This window comes from Dendrobates tinctorius, unplaced genomic scaffold (genome assembly GCF_039654945.1).
Source record: "Dendrobates tinctorius isolate UK_male_01 unplaced genomic scaffold, ASM3965494v1 ptg000129l, whole genome shotgun sequence".
NCBI lineage: Eukaryota > Metazoa > Chordata > Amphibia > Anura > Dendrobatidae > Dendrobates > Dendrobates tinctorius.
Genome location: NW_027361797.1, coordinates 30207295 through 30231120, shown reverse-complemented (window position 1 = coordinate 30231120; position 23826 = coordinate 30207295). Strand labels below are relative to the sequence as shown.

The window sequence follows — 23826 nt, the reverse complement described above, 5'->3', positions numbered from 1 at the left end:
CTCAGCCAACTTCCAGGCAAGATGAAGTACTCCTTCCCAACACTCCGCCAACATATGTGCCTTTTCTGGACGTCTCCTCTTATAGCGCCTTTGAATGAAGTACTCCTAATACGGAGTTACACTGGAGTTCCTCCTGTCAGATGTTCCTATGAACTCTACTTGTACGGCAGACAGCTGTAGCCTGCTTCGGGGACTCCTTGCTACTAAGTCCCGGCTCACTAATATGTTGCTGTTATGCCCCCAAGTCTTGTGTGGGAACAAAGTGGTCACTACTTCTATTCCTCCGGTGTCTGCTGCAGGACCATTAGTATCCATACAACCTCGGGGACCGGACCCCGGCCTTGCGCTTAGAACTTGGGAAGGGTTCTCCTCTAACCCTGGTCCTTGTTCTCTTATTCTCCTTACGTTCCGTGCTAATCCTCCTTTCCAATGGAGAATCAAGCTTCCTTTCTCTGTCCCTTTCCTGTGCCAGCCAACCCAGATCACTGTGGCCTGCTGCAGCACTTTCTTCTTCCATCCCTCTCCCGGGGATCTTCTCTGTCTCACGCTCTGTCCTTCTACATCCTCACTCATTGACTGAATGAAAGACTGACTGACTCAACTCTTCCCGCTCTTTTGTGCGAACTAAACTCCACCCACCTCCCAGCATGTTTCGTTTTCCAAGCAGGGAGCCACCAAGGGGTGCTATGTTACACTCCAAGCAGGGAGCCGCCGAAGGTGCTTTGCTACACTACTTTGTGGTGTGGGGTGCAGGTGTTGGAGTGTGGTCAGGTGTCTCCACCTAACCTGGATAGTGGGGTACCACACCTCAGGAGGAGGTGCAGTACTTCTGTGGTGACTGAACCCTCAGGGGCGCCACACCAACACTTTCAGCCATGACTGTATATGTGTATATATTTGCATATATTGGAGTTGGTGCAAATCATTTCAAATTACCAAACCCAGCAGCCACGTCAGTAATGTGTGGAACCCCGAGAACCACCTCCAACAATCCAATTTTCTCTTTTGATTAATCAGCCTATTGCAACGTCACATGTGCATCATGCCACATCGATGATGTAGCACCAGACTGGTTAATGAAAAGAAGATGAGTGGAAAGCTGTTCTTAGGGCCACAGAATATTAATTTGGTTCCTGGACTAGATTCGGCAACTCAGCAAACACACACATATACAGTACTGGCTGAAAGTGTTGGCACTCTTGACATTTTTCTAGAATATATAATAAGTTGATGAGTAGGTGTATATCTACAGCAATCTTTTGAGGTGTCAAAAGTGCTTTTCAGGGGGGATTGAGTGACACCCACATGTGAAAGACGTTGCGTGCACATATGGGTCGCCCTCACACCCAGGGCTGTGGGGTACTCTGTACTAGGCCCGATAAGCTTCAATGGGAGATGTCACGGCAGCTGGGACCCGGCCCGTGGCCCTGGGTGCCCATTGTAAAAGGGGTTGTTTGTGTGCTGATGGTAGTGAAAGTTTATAAGTGATTCGTGACGCCACCTGTGGTATTCGTCAATAGAGATGTAAGCCGACGCTGCAGACAGATCCTCTGGGACAGATGGTGTGGTGCAGCAGTGATGTTATAGCCCTCCACAGGCAGGGCTGTAGTCCCAGGGCAGTGTAGGTGAAGTGACACTTAGATGATGTAGTGTCAGGCGCGAGGGATGTAGCGGTGCTGGGTAGGTTGGCGCAGGAATAAGTGGAGGACACCAGGGCATGTAGTTCCAAAGCTTTACTCAGTCTGTTGTGCAAACAGGTGCCCGCATCCGTGCCGTGTCCTCCGGGTCAGGGACTCAGTCAACTTCCAGGCCTGATGGAATACTCCCAACACTCCAACATATGTGCCTTTTCTGAACGTCTCCTCTTATAGCGCCTTTGAGTGAAGTACTCCTAGTACTGAGTTACACTGGAGTTTCTCCTGTCAGATGTTCCTATGAACTCTACTTGTACGGCAGACAGCTGTAGCCTGCTTCGGGGACTCCTTGCTACTAAGTCCCGGCTCACTATTATGTTGCTGTTGTGCCCCCAAGTCTTGCGTGGGAATAAAGTGGTCACTACTTCTATTCCTCTGGAGTCTGCTGCAGGACCATTAGTATCCGTACAACCTCGGGGACCGGACCCCGGCCTTGCGCTTAGAACTTGAAAAGGGTTCTCCTCTAACCCTGGTCCTTGTTCTCCTATTCTCCTCACGTTCCGTGCTAATCCTTCTTTCCAATGGAGAATCAAGCTTCCTTCCTCTGTTTCTTTCCTGTGCCAGCAGACCCATATCACTGTGGCCTGCTGCAGCACTTCCCTCTTCCATCCCTCTCCTGGGGATCTTCTCTGTCTCACACTCTGTTCTTCTACATCTTCACTCACCCACTGAAAGAAAGACTGACTCATCTCTTCCCGCTCTTTTGGTGCAAACTAAACTCCACCCACCTCCCAGCACGTTTTGTGTTCCAAGCAGGGAGCCACCAAGGGGTGCTTTGCTATACTCCAAGCAGGGAGCTGCTGAAGGTGCTTTGCTACACTACTTTTTGGTGTGGGGTGCAGGTGTTGGAGTGTGGTCAGGTGTTTCCACCTTACCTGGATGGTGGGGCACCACACCTCAGGAGGAGGTGCAGTACCTCTGTGGCGACTGAGCCTCAGGGGTGCCACATACCCCCCCATTAAACACAGCACGTCCGCGGGCTGCAAGGAACCAAAGTTGACAATATAGGAACATACAAATTTTTATATTGCATAATGAACAGTTATTATCTAATCTTCTCAATATGAGAGGCACTCATTCTTGAACGTTACAAACAATTTAACTGCCTATCTATATTTAAAGTTATGTTACCTAATTTAAAGTGCTATAGAAGCAAATTCACTATCAGAGCAACACATTTCTTTTCTGTTATCTTTCACATTTTCTACTCTCTTCTTTTCCTTTTGTCTTAGGAGTGACAACCGTTATTGCTAGATTCGTCATCTGCATATTTTTATTCAATTCTCACATCTTTATTCAAACATTGTAAAACAGTCACTGTATTTCTGTCTCAATTAAACTCTATGAAATCTGTCATTCATACTTTCACTTCCTAGTTTCTTATTCAAAAATACTAAGCATTATCAATAAGTGCAAAGAGTAGACATTGGATCGGCCATCATGTCTGGAAATGTCCTTATATCGAGGTAGTCCTTGTTCCATGGGCAGGTTCCTATGTAAAACCAAGACTCAAAGAGGAGATCCCAAGAGGGAAAAAAACACCAGATTCCCGCGCTGCTATATTTCAACCATCAAATAGAGGAAATCCAGTAGATTGTAGAAATTGGTTCCAATATCAGTACTTTATTTATGGTACATACATAGACAACGCGTTTCAAGGTCCATTCAATGACCTCTTCAGGTCGAATGTACAGGAAAGAAGATAAATCAGAAGTTGGCGGTTTAGATCATATTGAGGTTAGGCCCCCTGCTGTTCACAAAAAAAAAAAATGGAGGAGGAGGGGGCAGTAACCAAATGCAAGTACATAGAACTTTCACAAAAAAACGACCAAGTGTTAAAAGACACTTTAACTTACATCCCATAGATCACAAGTTGGACTGATTAAAAAAAAAAAATAAAAAAATAAAAAATGAGTATTTAAAAATGAGACATAAAAGACTCCCCACACCAGGATCAAACCAATAAGGTTGTGGGACTGAGTTTATGTATATGAACCAAGGTCATCCACTTTAACTAGTAGTGCTATATGCATTCTGCTAAATTTGACTGATAAGAGAGACGTATGTTAAAATGGAAAGTAAACATTATACACAGGGAGTGCCAGAGAACATGACTGTGAGTAACCCAAAGGGTTTTCCAGTTCCCACGGTCAGTACTGACATCAGAGGCCAGGGAGACATTTCCAAAGAAGCGGAGAGATGTCAGCCGAACCCTTCAACACCAGATATCTGAGCTATTGGGATCATTAAAAAGCATCAGAGGATCCCAGGTGAGAAAAAGAAAAATAGAAAACAAGAAATACCCTAACAAACAAAGTTAGTTATTAGGGCTAGTTATCCCCTCCTGGGGTTCTGGAAGCTGGTTCTCTTCTGGCATAGCGGCTGCCTGCGATGTCTCTGCTACCAATTATTCTGCAGGAGTGGCAGCTGGTACCGATGGATAAGACTCTTCATCCTCAGGGGGTACCGCTGTTCTCTCTCCCGTTGCTCGGCCACCAACTGGAGGAGGGTCTCACTGAATGAAAGACTGACTGACTCAACTCTTCCTGCTCTTTTGGTGCGAACTAAACTCCACCCACCTCCCAGCCCATTTCGTGTTCCAAGCAGGGAGCCACCAAGTGGTGCATTCCTATACTCCAAGCAGGGAGCCGCCGAAGGTGCTTTGCTACACTACTTTGTGGTGTGGGGTGCAGGTGTTGGAGTGTGGTCAGGTGTTTCCACCTTACCTGGATGGTGGGGCACCACACCTCAGGAGGAGGTGCAGTACCTCTGTGGCGACTGAGTCTCAGGGGCACCACACATACCCTTAGGTGGGGCTACATGGCAACTTTGGCTGCGACATTTGTTGTACGACCGACGCTGACGTGGTGTCGCTGCTATATGACGACGTAAAGTGGATGAGCACAGTATTAATCTTATTAACAAACAGTGGTAGCAGCAAGTATAAATAGTGGTAGAATGGTAAAACCTAACTTTTAATTCATGCCATTAAAAAAGGATGACATACAATCAAATAAACAAATACACAAAAGTACTCAATAAAAACCAGTTCTCATTAAGAAAAGGTTTGGTCTCACCCCTTTGAGGTCTAGGATGAGCTGTCCATAGTCTTAGGAGAGAGACTGAGTAGAGGGGTGGTAAATATTTCTAAACTACCCTGTCGTGCCCCCGTGTAGGTCTACTGTCCTTACTAGTGTCCCTTAGTAAGCTCCCGACGTGTTTCATCCACCACTTGGTATGGACTCATCAGGGGAGTTTAAAGAAATCTTGGAGGTTATTTCAAGGGTCCAAGTTTAGAACCACCATGAAATTGTGAGGACTAAAATCCTAGAGGGAAACCCTCCCCGCCACTAAACAGAATGCTGACTAAGGCAGCGTAACACAAGCAAATGTAGTCACATTGCAACCCCGAGAGTACTGCAGCCGCGACAATCCAGTCTCAAGAAGTCCAATGACATCAGATATTTGCGACTTGCTTGTTGCAGTAACGTAGTGGTTTCAATGTGACCCCACTCACTTGCACTGTAGCAGCGACACCTGGGGATGGGTGTTGTGACCAAACTCGCCAGATATCGGTATATTTCCTGCCTAAAAGTGTTGCAGCGCCTTCATATTCAGAATAGATAGGATTCCCAGAGTGATGCACTATTGATTTATGAGATGGGGAAACTAGATAGAAAATATAACAGCCCCGTATGCGCACTGTTGAGAGAATTAGTTACGATTTACTGGATGGCACTTATTTATTTATTTTTTTACTTCTTTCTTTTCTTTTCAGAATTATGTTTAGGGGTTATAAACAACCGTTAAAATCAGATGACGTTTGGTCTCTGAGAAAATCAGATACAGCTGAAGACATTTTATTAAAATTTTCAAGAGAGATCCAGAGACAATGGCATAAGACTAAACCGTAAGTGTGTTTGAATCGATGTATTAATACCGGCATACCACAGAAAAGTAGAAGTATACCACTGTGTCTTTGGTGCTGTGTGGGCTGTAGAATGCCCAACTCATTTTTTTTTGCCATACATCAGAAAAAATGATGATGGAGTTTAAGGGGTTTATCCACTAGTGGGCAACCCCTTCTTAATTGCTCGAGGGTCCATCATAAAACACAAAAATTCTTGAAACCTACCTCCTGGAGTGGTGCTACGATTCATGGAAGTCACGTGACATGATGTCACTGACCGTATTTGGCCAACACCATTTCAGTCATCCAGAACAAATGTAATGGGATGAGGGTAGGTATATATTTTACCCACATCACAGCAAGGTTAATACATGACGGAGAAGAGATTGTTTTCCATTCCATTGATTCCTAAAATTGCATCTATGCAAAGTATACAAACCATAATATTAAAAAAATTGATGTTCAAAATATTATTGCTCATTTGTTTTATAAATGTAAAATTAAGCAGCTGTCTAAATAGTCTTTACTAAAAATGTCATACCAATTTATTGTAGAATCTGTAGAAGTCCTGCACATAGCTGGCTATCCTGCTGCTTCTGCCATGTATTTGACAGCACCGTCTTGTTTCACTCTTCTTTACATCTTGCTACTTTCAGATACAGATGCAGGCAGCAGAAGAGGTTGTACACAGCAGATCAGAGTGCAGAGGGGGGAGATATCATCTTAATCTTCAAGCAGAGCAGGTTATACAGGATGTACTGTATCCGAGTATAGATAGGTAGATAGGGAGGAAAACAAGCACAAAGCAGTCTGCAGGGCCAGGGAGAGGAAATCACATTAGCTCTGAAAGGGGACGTCATCACCCTCTTCAATTCCTGACCCAGCTGCTCCCCCCCCCGCTAGGGACGACTTTGCAGTCATGTAGAATTGTAGCTCTGATGATGACTCATGCAAGGAAAAGATTTCCAGATTTCTTGTTTCCACATATCGCTTAGAAGGATTCAACTCGTCTGTTTTTAATCATGTGATGTCATAGACATAATGGAAAAGAGAAGAATTAGCTGGGTAGAAAGGCAAAATGAGCAATTGCAAGTATACAGTGCTGTATAACATGATGACTGCGGTATATTAAGAGGAAAAAAACCTTGATGGAAGTGCTTCTTTAATCTACATTAGGGATGAATGGTTACATGATTATTGCAATCTGGAAAAGAGTTGAGGTGTTCACTATGGACTTTATCATTCTCGATATCTGGTGGAAATGACGGCTCTGTGGCAAGCTTGTAATCGCAACTTTATGACGTTATGTGATGATTTCAACCATTTCTTCACACTTCAGATGAGTGCGAGTTCCCCTTTTACATCTAAAGGCTTGTGTATTTTTATATGATTGCAGTTTGGAGGTTCACACAAAGTTCTCAAAGGACAAGAAGGAGAATGAGATTCATGTCTATCAAGAAGATCAGAATGAGACGGAAATTCTCCTGAAAAATCCCAGTATGCAGATGAATAACCAGTCACTGCTAAAGATCATCGCTAATTCTTTTGGATACCACTTCCTATTTAGTGCACTGTTAATGGTTCTATACACTGCGTTTCTCTTCATCAGCCCCGAACTTATGAGGTATGGGCACAACAAGAGCGAAGAAAAGTTCACTGCTCTTCTGATTTACGACATACGACACCTTTTTTGTGGCTTTGACCTGTGGTGCATCTGTCATGATTTGCACAAATCATTTTTTTTTATTACTGGGTGTATTGTTTTTATTAGGTCAGAGCTTCAAGGTTAGTATACATTTGATCATGGGGATTTCAAGAATGCAGAATATCTTTCCTTTATATGGACACAGTTACATAGTCAGTAGAATGTTTGTATCAATAATAAGAAAACTACACAAATTTATAGAAAAAACTCCTTTAATAAAAAAAGTAATTATGTAAATGTGTAAATGCTAATTACATTCATATCTGACATTAATCAAGCATGTTGTTGGATCCCCTGCTCTCAGCTTGATTCAAAGGACATGTGCAGACATCATCAATGTACTCACCGTGTTTTACAGGAGTAAGACGCCAACAGGACACGCCGGCGGCTTTTGTCTTGAATCATTTTTTTAAGGGGTCTTTTTGGGTATTTTTGTTTTTAAGTTTTATATACAAACTATTAAGTGGCTGAAGAATAGTCAATAGTGATGAGTGAACGTGCTGGGATAAGGTGCTATCTGAGCATGCTCGGGTGCTAACCGAGTGACATCGGCGTACTCAAAAAATGTGTTTGAGTCCCAGCGACTGCATTTCTCTCAGCTGGTGGACGACCCCTTTAAATGATTAATAAAGATAAGAGCTGGTGATTTTTCACTAAGTATTATGTCTGTCCATTCGTTCTCATCAGGCTGCTCTTGGACCGTTTGCAGAATTCTTCAGCACCGACCTGGCAGAGCTTTCTGATCGCGGTCCTCCTGCTCATTTGTCCATGTTTCCAGTCCCTCTTCCTCCACCAACATGACTACCAGTGCTACGTTATAGGAATGCGACTCAGGTCAGCAATAGTGGGAAGCGTCTATAAGAAGGTACAGTATGTTTTTGCAACCCAGATGGTACATTGTAGCTTCCTATTAGCTGCTACGGTAATTTGCAGTACGTTTTTGTAGCTGCATACATGAACTTTTCCTGATTGGGGGGGGGGGGGGAGGCTGGATAAAAACATGTTGCTGCATCTGCATAAAAATTTTTTTTTCCCTATTCATATAATTTAGAGCATATTGATTTGATACACCATAGATCTCCAGCCCCTATTAACCCTAAAAGCAGCAATGTCCGTTCTGTATTTATCTACATAGAGTTGGCATGCATTTATGGGAGATTACAGAAATAAGTATCACCCCCAACACCATATTTAAACCTCTTGTATAGGACTGTATGGGACTTGGCCCTGTTAAAATCATACCTATAGTTTAGATTTTAGTGGTTTAATTGCCAGAAAAAAAAAAAAAATTCATGCAAATTAGGTGTTCGAGCATCTTTGGTACGGCCAAGAGCTTGCTGCACCGTAACGTCCCTTCAATTTGCGTTCACTTTGTCATATGTTGATTAATGGCGCTCAGTCTTTTTTAGTTTGCAGAAAAAAAATTCCGCATGCAAACAAGGGAGATTTGTAGCACCCATGCCATGGCCAATGGCACAGTGCACCATTGTGCTCCCTTAATTTGCACACTGAGCTGTTATGAATGGGTCACCGAGGAGGAGAGCAGGTCCAGGCTAAGCCACGGAAAACCAGAGAGGTTGGTACCTAAGCGGATTGCAGACCCCTGATCCCATCCACACAACTAGCAGTAGCCGTGGAGCGTACCTACGATGATCCTAGACGCCTCGACACAGCCGGAGAGCTAACTAAGCCTAAAGCAAGAAAGGAGAAATCTAAACTGCCCCAGAGCAGACCCCAAAGGAATAGATAGCCCTCAAACATATATTGTCGGTGAGACAAGATGAAAACACCAGCACAGGCAGGAAAATAGGCTGAGCAAACGATGGGGCCCACACTGACTAGACAAGACAGGAAAGGAAAGACACTGTCTGCAATAACGCAAAAAAACCTGCAAAAAGTCCAACACGTGTGATGCAAAAAACACTGAAGTCACATGACTTTGCTCCCCACTATATCAGCACTCTGGTATATTCTGAAAGCAGAGCAAAAAAGTCCAATCTAACAGGGGATAAAACAAACTGGCACAAGCAGTAACACATGGGCGGTGATTCAACACAGCCCCAGCCGGAACTCGCTGACCCGCACCAAGAAGAGATAGACAAAACCAGATCAAATGCAAACAGAATAGCAAATAAACCACTTAGCTGAACATGCAGGGACAGATCTGGAGAAATCAGACCTCAGGAGGAACAGGAAGCAAATCACCAGCAGGGATAGAGGGAGTCAGCTGTCTTAAATCCCAATCTGAAACCCCAGATCTCCAATCGTCATCATCATTATCAGGTGGCAAGCCTCTGTCAATCAGATCAGCTCCATTACCTCCAGTAACCACCAGAGGGAGCCCAGAAAGAGAACTCGCAACCCCTCTGTCGATCTGACCAGCTCCACTACCTTCAGTAATAACCAGAGGGAGGCCAGAAAGCGAATTCACAACACTGAGCACTTGTTGTATCTTGATTGACAATGTTAAAGTGAGCTCTGCCTATCTTAGCAGCTTTGCACCTCCACGGTGACGCATCAGGAACCCAGCCATGCTCCGTGTTGGTGTGCGCTCTCATCGCTGTCTCCTGCTTGCAGTATAGTACCGAGCGCTGGCCACAGACAGGAGCTAGGGATGAGAGTGTGCACAGACACTGCAAAAGCCCAGCCAAGTGCAATTTACACAGTGTTACTGTACACTCTCATCTCTGGCTCCTGTTGGTAGTGCAGTACTGAGTGATGGCCAAAGAAAGGAGCTAGTGTAGAGAGCGCAAACTAACATTGCAAGAACCTAGCCATGTGCCACTCACACAGTATCATTCTGCACTCGCCTCACAAACTCCTGCCTGCGGCCACCACACAGTTCTATATTGCAGACAGGAGCCAGTGATGAGAGTACACACTGACACTGCAGGAGCCCAGTCATTTGCTTACTCGCACAGTGTCAGAATGCACTCTCATCACTGGCTCTTGTCTGTGACTGCCACATATCTCTATACTGCAGACAGGAGCAAGTGACAAGAACACACACTGACACTGCAGAATCCCACTGATCTGCTACTTGCACAGTGTGAGACTGCATGCTCCTCACTGGCTCTTGTCTGCGACTGCCACATAGCTCAATACTGCAGGCAGGAGCCAGTGATGAGAGTGCACACTGACACTGCAGGATCCCAGTCATGTGCTACTTGCACAGTGTAAGGCCATGTGCACATGTTGCGGATTCTGCTGCGGATCCGCAGTGTTTTTGGCTCTGCGGAACTGCAGCAGATTTAGCTGCTTGGTACAGTACCATTGTTTTCAATGGTAAAATGAAAAACGCTGTGCACATGCTGCAGATTTTTCTGCGCGGATTTGCTGCGGGTTCAAATCCGCAGCATGTCAATTCTTTGTGCGGAATCCGCAGCGGTTTCACACTTTCTCCATTGTAGAGGTGTGAAACCGCAGGCTAATCCGCAGGTAAACTGCAGGTCACTTGACCTGCGGATTTTTCCAAATCCGCAGCACCTTTCACTATGTGTGCACATAGCCTTACCCGGTACTTTACTCACCCACTCTTGTCTGCGACTGCTACGCGGTTCTACGCTGCAGACAGGAGCCAGTAATGAGAATGCACACTGACACTAAGCAATGGGGGTGCTTAACTCAAAACATGACAAAGTGCTTAGTGTGTATATTAAAGGGTGTAACCGTACACTGAGCTATTGGCCACCCATACCAAGGGGGCAGCCAAAGTTATCTCATTTGCACAGTTTTTTTCTAAGAACTAAAGCACTAAAAGCTAAACTACAGATATGACTTTTTTTTAGGAGCCAAGTCCCGTAAATTCTTGTGCAAGTGATTTAAAGGAAGTCCATCAGTAGGATCAACCCTCCTAAGCTGTCTATATAGGCATGTAGATCATAGGAAGCTGAATAAAATGATATCTTGATATCTGCGATCCGATGTTTTATGCCACAGAAATCCACCTTTTTCTTTATATGTAAATGAGCTGTTAAGATCTATGGGCCGGACATAGATCTCCCGAAGAATCTGTCTCCAGAGATTATTATAAATGAAAGGAGGCGTTACCAGTGTGAGACGTGTAGATCAGGACAGCAGACTGTCAGACATTACATGTCTCACACTGGTAGTGTCTCCTTTCATTTATAATAATCTCTGGAGACAGATTCTTGGGGAAATCTATGACCGGCCCCTAGATCTTAACAGCTTCTTTACTTATGAGGAAAAATGTGGATTTCTCTGGAATAAGACATTGAATCTCTGATATCAACATATCATTTTATTCAGCTTCCTATGACCTACATGCTTGTATAGACGGCTTAGGAGGGGAGGGTTGATCCTACTGACAGATTTCCTTTAATTCACCATTTTTAGGGGAGACATGAAGCCAGCTATTCAGAGGACGTTTTGGACCAGGCAATCAGTTCAAAACTCAAAATACTTCAGGCATAGATTTTAATGGCATATTAAATTGACATCCCATGTGTGTCATTTGTGGGCCACTCCTTTAAAGGTGTATCTTAGATAGGTATTCCCATCCAATGGAAATAATGCCCAACGTAACCAGCCGGGACATGTGCCTAATTGTGCTGAAAAACATGATGGTTTGCATCAATTTTGGCCTTGGTGCACTTGATGATAACAAAATTTACATCACTAGAATGTTAAAGAATCTTTATTCTGGCCCAAATTTGACCGATAGGTTAAAGGAATTTTACTTAACATTTTGGATAATTGTAATAAAAATTTTAAAAGCGTGATGTCTAGAGAGTGAACAGTGAATATGTTTGTTATTGCTTTCTCTTTTTCATTAATATAATATCTATTTCTTCCTGATCTAACATTACAGGCATTGGTCATTTCCAACGCTGGACGTAAGAATTCCTCGGCTGGGGAAATTGTGAATCTGATCTCCACCGACGTCCAGAAGCTCATGGACTTGGCCACGTGTTTAAACTATATTTGGTCGGCACCAATTACAATCATTTTTGCAATGTATTTTCTGTGGCAGGTGAGTTAGAATATACTGTACCTATCTTTGTGTCGACGTTATGTCGTCTTAATTTATATTTCTGTCCTGTTATTCCATTTTTGGCTGAAGATTTAGTATACTTGGTAGGTGCGAAATGTCTGTGCCGCAGTTTCCCTGCACAGCAAGTGCAGGGTAAAACCATGAAGGGAACTGCTTCATTTTTGGGTTGGGGAAGAGTTTCAGAGGTCGGACCCCCACGATCACAAAAGTAAATCCCAGCACCATTCACTTAAGATGGAAATTCCCTGTTATATTGGTGTCTCCACGGTTTGTGTTTTGCATATATTTACATATTTCCTATAAGGGTGGGGGCATTGCCCTAGAATCACTGCATTGAGAAACATGTGATGGTGTCTCTGCAGTGTTGCATGTTGATCTCCATGAGGTCATTCACCCTCATTTTTCAGTCTTCTACTAGGCATTGCTCCTACTGGCCAGTTTCCTACTCCACACTGATGAGGGGCAATACCCCGAAACAGCTGTCTGTGGATGGATACCATGTTTTGGCATAGGTGGTTTCCTTCATTGGAGACTGCCCTTCCCGTGGTTATTCCCTCTTGGGGAAAGACCTGGCTAGTCATTGCTTGCGTTGAGAAACGTGATGGTGTCTCCGCGGCTTGTGTTTTGCATATATTTACATATTTCCCATAAGGGTGGGGGCATTGCCCTAGAATCACTGCGTTGAGAAACATGTGATGGTGTCTCTGCAGTGTTGGATGTTGATCTCCATGAGTTCATTCATCCTCATTTTTCACAGTCTTCTGCTAGGCATTGCTCCTACTGGCCAGTTTCCTACTCCACACTGATGAGGGGCAATACCCCAAAACAGCTGTCTGTGGATGGATACCATGTTTTGGCATAGGTGATTTCCTTCATTGGAGACTGCCCTTCCCATGGTTATTCCCTCCCGGGGAAAGACCTGGCTACTCATTGTTTGCGTTGAGGAGTTCAGACTAGACCTGAACACATGTGCCAGGAGTTCAGACTAGACCTGAACACATGTGCCAGGAGTTCAGACTAGACCTGAACACATGTGCCAGGAGTTCAGACTAGACCTGAACACATGTGCCAGGAGTTCAGACTAGACCTGAACACATGTGCCAGGAGTTCAGACTAGACCTGAACACATGTGCCAGGAGTTCAGACTAGACCTGAACACATGTGCCAGGAGTTCAGACTAGACCTGAACACATGTGCCAGGAGTTCAGACTAGACCTGAACACATGTGCCAGGAGTTCAGACTAGACCTGAACACATGTGCCAGGAGTTCAGACTAGACCTGAACACATGTGCCAGGAGTTCAGACTAGACCTCAACACATGTGCCAGGAGTTCAGACTAGATCTCAACACATGTGCCAGGAGTTCAGACTAGACCTGAACACATGTGCCAGGAGTTCAGACTAGACCTCAACACATGTGCCAGGAGTTCAGACTAGACCTCAACACATGTGCCAAGAGTTCAGACTAGACCTCAACACATGTGCCAGGAGTTCAGACTAGATCTCAACACATGTACCAGGAGTTCAGACTAGATCTCAACACATGTGCCAGGAGTTCAGACTAGATCTCAACACATGTGCCAGGAGTTCAGACTAGATCTCAACACATGTGCCAGGAGTTCAGACTAGACCTCAACACATGTGCCAGGAGTTCAGACTAGATCTCAACACCTGTGTCAGGAGTTCAGAATAGCCATGCACCTGCTATAAAAAGTCTACTAAATAGAATCTCTGTATACACTGTAATAGAAAAGCAAAAGCCTATATATCGTTCTGTAAAAAAGTAGATTTCAGAGCAGTTTTTCTTTAAGTGCACAAAAGTACCGCAGCGAAAAATTGCCAGGAATGCAGGTTGTAGAACTGGTACCCTTTGTTCTTACTATTCCAGTATTGGTAATGTTCCTAGCATGACTGATTATGTGACTGAGTAGAGGAGAATTGGGCCAGAGTTCATAAATATATTAAGGCTATGTTCACACTAGGTGTTTTTTTTTTTTCCCGGAGCAAAACCTAATCTCTTGGCAGGCAAGAAGTTGCGGCAAAAAAGCAGGTTTCGGTGCGTTTTTTGCTACTTTTTTTCCTGTGGTTTTGTCATGCTACATTTGTCTCTTGTGCATGCTGATAGTTTAATGCAAAAAAAAATCTTTCTATTTAATCAGGTTTTGGCACAAAAAACTCTGCAGAACCTGATACCTGTGTTTTTTGTTTTTTTTTTGTTTTTTTTTTTGTGCGGATTTTCAGCTATTTTTTTTTTTTTAACCACCCATTACTTTCAACGGGTGAAAAACACTGAAAGAAGTGACATGCTCTATTTTGCAAAAACCAAGCAAAGCACAAAATACTGAGAACAAAAGAACAAACTGTGTGCATGAGATTTCTGAAATTATATAGACTTTGCTGGTACTGTAAAACACAGCTGAAAATTTGCATTAAAAAAAGCAGCAAAAAACACCTAGTGTGAACATAGCCTAAAGGGTAAAATGGTTGTGATGTAAAACATGACAGTAAATTACGGTTTGTTACTTAACATGGCAATATAGAAATGTCTTATGTAGGCGCCAGAGGCGTAGTTAGGGTTTTGGTTCAGGGGGGCGAAACTTCTGAGTGGGCCCCTAACCAGGTAACCTTGATTATAACTGGGTGACGCACCTTAACCCCTTCCTGACATCCGACATACTATCCCGTCCACGGTACCCGGGCCCGTATGACCGTGGACACTGATAGTACGTCTACCGCGATCAGCGGCGCCCACGTGGTGAGCGCCGCTGATCGCGGCCGGGTGTCAGCTAATTATCATAGCTGACACCCGGCACAATGTGTCAGGGGCGGTCACGGACCACCCCCGACACGTTAACCCCTTGCACACCGCGATCAAACACGATCGCGGTGTACCGGGGGTTAAAGGGAAGCATCGGCAGGGAGGGGGCTCCCTCCGTGCTTCCCTGAGCCCCCCACGGCAGCGCAATGTGCAGCGCTGCTGCGGGGGGGGGGGCTCCTTTCCTCCAGGCCCCCGAATCAAAGATGGCGACGGGGGCCTGAGGAAGCTGGCTTCCTCAGTGCCTGCAAAGCGCAGGCATGAGGAAGCCTTGTGCACTGCCTGTGACAGATTGCTGATCTGTCACAGTGATCTGTGATGTGACAGATCAGCGATCTGTCACAGGACAGTGATGTCCCACCTGGGACTATTTAATAAAGTAAAAAAAAAAATAAAAAGTGTAAAAATAATTTAAAAAAAATCGCCAAATATATTAGAAAAAAAAAAAAATATTCCCCAATAAATCCATTTTTTGGAAATAATAAAAAAAACAAACAATAAAAGTACACATATTAGGTATCGCCGCGTCCGTAACGACCCGCCCTATAAAACTGTCCCATTAGTTAACCCCTTTAGCGAACCCCTTAAAAAATAAAAATAAAAAACGAAGCAAAAAATGATTTATCATACCGCCAAACAAAAAGTGTAATAACGCGCGATCAAAAAGACGCATATAAATATCCATGGTACTGCTGAAAACGTCATCTTGTCCCGCAAAAAACAAGCCGCCACACAGCATCATCAGCGAAAAAATAAAAAAGTTATAGCTCGCTGAATAAAGCGATGCAAAAATAATTATTTTTTATATAAAATAGTTTTCATTGCATAAAACCGACAAAAACATAAAAAAACGACCTAAATGAGGTATCGCTGTAACCGTACTGATGTGAAGAATAAAACCTCTTTATCAATTTTACCGCACGCGGAACGGTGTAAACGCACCCCCCCAAAAGAAATTCATGAAACGCTGGTTTTTGTTCATTCTGCGTCCCAAAAATCGGAATAAAAAGTGATCAAAAAATTCCACGTGCCCGAAAATGGTACCAATAAAAACATCAACTCGTCCCGCAAAAAATAAGACCTCACATGACTCGGTGGGTCAAAATACGGAAAAATTATAGCTCTCAATATGTGGTGATGCAAAAACTATTTTTACAATAAAAAGCGTCTTTTAGCGTGCGACAGCCGCCAAACATAAAAACCGCCATAAATGGTAAATCAAACCCCCCGTTATCACCCCCTTAGTTAGGGAAAAATAATAAAATAAAAAAAATGTATTTATTTCCATTTTTCCATTAGGGTTAGGGCTAGGGGTGTGTTGGGGTAGGGTTAGGGCTAGGGTTAGGGCTAGGGCTAGGGCTAGGGTTAGGGGCGTGTTGGGGTTCGGGTTGGAGTTAGAATTGGGGGTTTCCACTGTTTGGGCACATCAGGGGCTCTCCAAATGCATCATGGCGTCTGATCTCAATTCCAGCCAATTCTGAGTTGAAAAAGTCAAATGGTGCTCCTTCCCTTCCAAGCTCTGCTATGCGCCCAAACAGTGTTTTACCCCCACATGTAGGGTATCAGCCTACTCAGGACAAATTGCAAAACAATTTTTGTGGTCCAATTTCTCCTGTTACCCTTAGGAAAATAAAAAATTGGGGGCAAAAATATCATTTTTGTGGAAAAAAATGATTTTTTTTATTTTCATGTCCGAGTGTTATAAACTTCTTTGAAGCACTTGGGGGTTCAAAGTGCTCACCACACATCTAGATAAGTTCCGTGGGGGGTCTAGTGTCCAAAATGGGGTCACTTGTGGGGAGTTTCAATAGTTTAGGTACATCAGGGGCTCTCCAAAGGCAACATGACACCCGCAGACCATTCCATCAAAGTCTGCATTCCAAAACATCACTACTTCCCTTCCGAGCCCTGACGTGTGTCCATACAGTAGTTTTATCCCACATATGGGGTATCAGCATACTCAGGACAAATTGGACAACAACTTTTGGGGTCCAATTTCTCCTGGTACCCTTGGGAAAATAAAAAAAATGGTGACTAAAAGATCATGTTTGTGGAAAAAATACGAATTTTTTATTTTCACGCCCGGGCGTTGTAAACTTCTGTGAAGCACTGGGGGGGTCAAAGTGCTCACCACACATTTAGATAAGTTCCTTAGGGGGTCTAGTTTCCAAAATGGTGTCATTTGTGGGGGGTTTCCACTGTTTTGGTACATCAGGAGTTTTCCAAACGCGACATGGTGTCCGATCTCAATTCCAGCCAAAAACGTCAAATGGCGCTGCTTCCCTTCCGAGCTCTGCCATGCGCCCAAATAGTGGTTTACCCCCACATGTGGGGTATCAGCGTACTCAGGACAAATTGCACAATAACTTTTAGGGTCCTGTTACCCTTGGAAAAATAAGAATTGAGGGTTAAAAGATCATTTTTGTGGAAAAAATATGATTTTTTAATTGTATGGCTTTATGTTATAAACTTCTGTAAAGCCCTTGTAGGTTCAAAGTTCTCACCACATATCTAGATAAGTTCCTTGGGGGGTCTAGTTTCCAAAATGGGGTCACTTGTAGGGGGTTTCCTCTGTTTAGGTACATCAGGGACTCTCCAAACGTGACATGGCGTCCAATCTGAATTCCAGCCAATTTTGCATTGAAAAAGTCAAACGGTGCTCCTTCCATTCTGAGCTCTGCCATGCGCCGAAACAGTCGTTCCCCCCCACATATCAGGTATCTGCGTACTCAGGACAAATTGCACAATAACTTTTGCAGTTCAATTTCTCCTGTTACCCTTGGTAAAATAAAAAAAATTGAACCTGAAGTATTTTTTTTCTGAAAAAAAGTTAGATGTTCATTTTTTTTTTTAAATATTCAAAAAAATTCCTGTGACGCACCTAAAGGGTTAATAAACTTCTTGAATGTGGTTTTGAGCACCTTAAGGGGTGCAGCTTTTAGAATGGTGTCACTTTTGGGTATTTTCTATCATATAGACCCCTCAAAGTGGCTTCAAATGTGATGTGGTCCTAAAAATAAAATGGTGTTGTAAAAATGAGAAATCGCTGGTCAACTTTTAACCCTTATAACTTCCTAACAAAAAAAAATTTTGGTTCCAAAATTGTGCTGATGTAAAGTAAACATGTGGGAAATGTTAGTTATCAAGTTTTTTGTGTGCCGTATCTCTGTGATTTAAGGGCAAAAAAATTCAAAGTTGGAAAATTGCGAAATTTTCAAAATTTTCGCCAAATTTCCGTTTTTCTCACAAATAAACGCAAGTTATTTGAATGAAATTTTACCACTAACATGAAGTACAATATGTCACGAGAAAACAATGTCAGAATCACCGGGATCCATGGAAGCGTTCCAGAGTTATGACCTCATAAAGGTACAGTGGTCAGAATTGTAAAAATTGGCCCGGTCATGAATGTGCAAACCACCCTTGGGGGTGAAGGGGTTAATAGTGGAGGAGAACTGAAAATAATTGCTATATAAAGACCAACATTGATATTACCACCATATGGTCAGTGGTAGATACCAGTCCTACAGAACATACTGTGTAAGGCCGGGGTCACACTGGCGAGGAATACGGCCGAGTGAGAGGCGCTAAAAGCACGCATTAGACACGGACCAATGATTCTCTATGGGGTCCCTTGCACCAGCCGTATATTTCTCCTCAGTATCCTACGGTCCGTGCCAATCGCAGCATGCTGCGATTGTCAGCGTACTACGCCCGTAGTACGCCAATGCAAGTCTATGGGTGCGCTAAAAATATGGATTACACACGGACCACACGTGTGACTTGCGAGAAATACGCACCCGGTGTCTTTTAGCAAAGCCGGCAATTCAGTGCGCTATACAGTAAACTCACACTGACAGGTTTAATAAAGAAACGAAAGAATAGATATATACACATAGAATGCATATATATATATATATATATATATATATATATATATATATTTTCTGTGTGTCTATATCTATTCTTTCGTTTCTGTTATAAACCCTGTCATAGGGCTCCATTATATGTCCACTTTGCAAGGCGGCGAGAAAATCTCGCCATACGTATGCTTAGATGCGCAAAATACGCGACCACACCTTGATTACGGATGACATACGGAGCACTGTTTAGGGGTCATTCATCCGTATTACGCATGTAAAATACTGACCGTGTTTTGCGTCGGTAAGTGTGACCCCGGCCTAAGAGAGCACAGCACAGCTACAGATGATAACCTACCGCTGACGTTCTTTCTGAAGGAACCGTTCACTTTTCACGTCTTTTCCATCTGGCCCAGACCAACATGACAACTTCTCCAGCCAGGACTCTGCTACAGAGAATACAACAAAGACATGTTTCTCCTCATCCTGCTGATGCCCCAATGCTGATCCGCTGCTGTCGTATGTGACCCTATTAATGCACCTGCTGTGTGGCCCTGTGTGACCTCTAAATTTTAAAGCAACCCTCTAGAAAATACTAAGAGGCCGGGTGCAAGTGCCCTAGAAAACAGTGCCCACATTTTGTCCCCTAGAACGTAATAATGCTTTTTTTTTTTTTACTCTATATTGTATAATGCACTCCCCATAGGCAGACTCTATACTGTACATAATGCACTCCCCATAGGCAGACTCTATAGTATAATGAATTACACATAGGCAGCCTCTGTATTGTAATGCACCCCTGTAGGCAGCCTCTATAGTGTAATGTACTCCCCATAGACAGCCTCTGTAGTGTAATGCACCCCCATAGGCAGCCTCTATAATGTAATGCACCCCCATAGCCACCCTCTGTAGTATAATGTACCCCATAGCCACCCTCTGTAGTATATGCACCCCCATATCCACCCTCTGTAGTATATGCAACCCCATAGCCACCCTCTGTATATGCACCCTCATAGTCACCCTCTGTATATGCACCCCCATAGCCACCCTCTGTATATGCACCCCCATAGCCACCCTCTGTATATGCACCCCCCATAGCTACCCTATGCATATGCACCCCCATAGCAATCCTCTGTATATGCACCCCCATAACCACCCTCTGTATTGCACCCCCATAGCCATCCTCTGTATATGCACCCCCATAGCTACCCTATGCATATGCACCCCCATAGCCACCCTCTGTAGGATAATGCACCACTCCCCCATAAATTAAATACTCACCTCTCTTCCTCCTGGTTCCTGCGCTGATCCCGCTCATCTCCGACTGCAGGCGCCGGGTACTGATGTCATTGAGCCCCCTGTCAGTGTCGGCGTCGGTGACATCAGACGCTGACAGGGGGATGATGAGAGATGGAGCGCTTACTCCTTCTGTCATCAATGTGGTCAGTTGTGTCGGCATGTAGCCGACACCGCTTACCCTGCGATGATGGGCGGGGGGCCCACTGCTGGCACCGGGCCCCCCTGCCTGCTCAGGGGCCCATAGCGGCCAGACTCTCCCTGCTCTGCCGCAAAGTGCATCTGTAGCGTAGCGCCGGGTGGGCCCCCTGAGAGGGCGGGGCCTGGGGCCACAGCCCCCTCTGCCCCCCCCGGTAGCTACGCTACTGGTAGGTGCCTGTTGGGTTTGGAATAGAAGAATGTTGTGCAGTGAAATTTTGTATTCACAACCTGATTTAAACTTTTCTGCCAATATATTTATAATTTTTTTTTACTTACCGTATTTAGAAAAAAAATGCTACGGTGTCTGGATATTGCTGTTAGGTACCGCCTCTGGTGCACCCTAGTGTTCTTTACAGACTATACACTTAGTTGGGGTGGCAGACTTTTTAGTGGGAAAACATACGCAAGGTGTAGAATAGAGAAGCATGGTGGTACAAGAAAGGGAAAAGTTTCCGAGTTATCATTCCACATAATTTCAAGCTCATTAATAAGCTCAAATCTCCTTTAAAGGTGTGGTACCGAGTTTGGAAATTGACTAACCACAAGATATGGGATAAGTTTCAATCTCTGGGGATCTGACCAATGGATGGAGCCTAGGTGCATTATGCTCGACCTCTGCTCCATTTAGGTGGGTTTCTTCAGAGTTCCATTCCTGGGATCAGTGGGGGTCCCAGCAGTCGGACCCCCAGCAATCGGGAATTTATCCACTATCTTGTGGATAGGGGAATAACTTCCAAACTTGGAACGACCCTTTTATTGTGTCCAGGGTCAGTGGACATAAATAGTCCGTAGCTCAGACCCACAGTTTCTAGCAGTTTAAAGCAATTTGTCACCCTAAAGTTTTTCTCAGTGAATAAAAGTGAAGTGAACCCAGATCCTGCCATTATTTAAATGTGATAGGGAAGATATATAAACAATCATGGGATGCATTTATTATTACAGACGAGTATTCATAGGAATGCTCATTTCCTGACAATTGGCGATGCTGCAGAACGAGCAAATCAGTCGGTCATTTCACTCGATAAATGACAATTTAAGTTTACTTAAAAATCAATGTTCTAGACAGCACATCATCCTGTGTAAACAAGGCATGTGCTGTCGAGAATAATTATATTTTCTATGCACTGAACTATCTTTTACTGATCATTCTGTGCTCGTGTTTGGTGAGGTCGTTTGACAGATGGAAGCTGCACTGTTGATTTAGAATCACCCAGCAAGTAGCAACTATAGGGGTTAGGCTGGTTTCACACTTGCGTTTTTTGCGTTTTTTTAGCCCAAAAAAAGCATGCGTTTTTTCCCTGTACTTTAACATGGGTGCGCATATGTGCGCATTAGGGTGACCGCAAAAAATCGATGTTGGAATTTTGTCCGTCTGCACCCCACAAAACGATTCCCCTTTCCAGATATTGAGATAGCCAAAATTTGAGCTCGATCAAACGACGTTAACCCGTGCCGCTCGTCGCTCAAAGTTTGAAAAAATCCAAATTGAGGTATTTTAAGATTTAGGTATTTTGCATAGTCTGTTAGACTATAAAGAATGTGACAACAACATTGCAGAAATAGCCCTGACCAAATTTTCGAACCATTTGTGGTATTTGAATGCAGAGTTGGTGGGATTATCGTTTTTTGATCCCACCATTACAGACAATGAAAAGTTGTTAATGGCTAATAAATTGCTCAGTAGCACAGATGAACCATCAGAGCACGCTAGGGTTGTAAATCCAAAAGTTAGGAAAGAAAAATTAAAAGAGGTAGGAAGTAACCGACTTTAACGACCTTCTGACAAAAGATGAAGAACAAAAGCAATATGTCCTGCAAGTTGTAAGCAAATGCCGAGCATTATATTCTGACGTTTCAAAAACTACTTTAACAAAAGCTCTAGAATAGATTAGATAACTATGTAAAATTATCAACTCATGTAGGTTAGCGTGCTCTGATGGTTCATCTGTGCTACTGAGCAATTTATTAACCATTAACAACTTTTCATTGTCTGTAATGGTGGGATCAAAAAACGATAATCCCACCAACTCTGCATTCAAATACCACAAATGGTTCGAAAATTTGGTCAGGGCTATTTCTGCAATGTTGTTGTCACATTCTTTATAGTCTAACAGACTATGCAAAATACCTAAATCTTAAAATACCTCAATTTGGATTTTTTCAAACTTTGAGCGACGAGCGGCACGGGTTAACGTCGTTTGATCGAGCTCAAATTTTGGCTATCTCAATATCTGGAAAGGGGAATCGTTTTGTGGGGTCCAGACGAACAAGATTCTGACATTTTTTCCCCCCCATATGAGATCCGGTCACCCTAGTGCGCATACACATGCGTTTGTACGCGTTTGTATGCGCATGCGTTTTTTTGTAGTGTGCGCTCGGGTGCACAAAATGCATCCTGTTGCATTTTTTGTGCGTCCGACTTGCCCCAAAAAAACGCATGCGCACGCAATGCGTTTTTTTTTTACAGCAAAACACCCATTAACCCCTTCACCCCCAAGGGTGGTTTGCACGTTCATGACCGGGCCAATTTTTACAATTCTGACCACTTTACCTTTATGAGGTCATAACTCTGGAACGCTTCCATGGATCCCGGTGATTCTGACATTGTTTTCTCGTGACATATTGTACTTCATGTTAGTGGTAAAATTTCATTCAAATAACTTGCGTTTATTTGTGAGAAAAACGGAAATTTGGCGAAAATTTTGAAAATTTCGCAATTTTCCAACTTTGAATTTTTTTTGCCCTTAAATCACAGAGATACGGCACACAAAAAACTTGAAAACTAACATTTCCCACATGTTTACTTTACATCAGCACAATTTTGGAACCAAAATTTTTTTTTGTTAGGAAGTTATAAGGGTTAAAAGTTGACCAGCGATTTCTCATTTTTACAACACCATTTTATTTTTAGGACCACATCACATTTGAAGCCACTTTGAGGGGTCTATATGATAGAAAATACCCAAAAGTGACACCATTCTAAAAACTGCACCCCTTAAGGTGCTCAAAACCACATTCAAGAAGTTTATTAACCCTTTAGGTGCGTCACAGGAATTTTTTTGAATATTTAAAAAAAAAAATGAACATCTAACTTTTTTTCATAAAAAAAATACTTCAGGTTCAATTTTTTTTATTTTACCAAGGGTAACAGGAGAAATTGAACTGCAAAAGTTATTGTGCAATTTGTCCTGAGTACGCAGATACCTGATATGTGGGGGGGAACGACTGTTTCGGCACATGGCAGAGCTCAGAATGGAAGGAGCGCCGTTTGACTTTTTCAATGCAAAATTGGCTGGAATTCAGATTGGACGCCATGTCACGTTTGGAGAGT

The 23826-nt window shown here is 43.5% G+C and overlaps 1 protein-coding gene across 1 annotated transcript in view; it reads left to right on the top strand.

Annotated features, from left to right (window-relative positions):
- The window catches only part of LOC141047691 (multidrug resistance-associated protein 1-like), a 164572-nt gene that overhangs the window by 43660 nt on the left and 97086 nt on the right, over positions 1–23826 (top strand). The window contains exons 8-11 of the mRNA XM_073542906.1: positions 5473–5604; positions 7001–7228; positions 7997–8174; positions 12141–12302. Of these exons, the coding sequence (XP_073399007.1) occupies positions 5473–5604; positions 7001–7228; positions 7997–8174; positions 12141–12302 (700 nt within the window). The remainder of the gene's footprint in view (positions 1–5472; positions 5605–7000; positions 7229–7996; positions 8175–12140; positions 12303–23826) is intronic.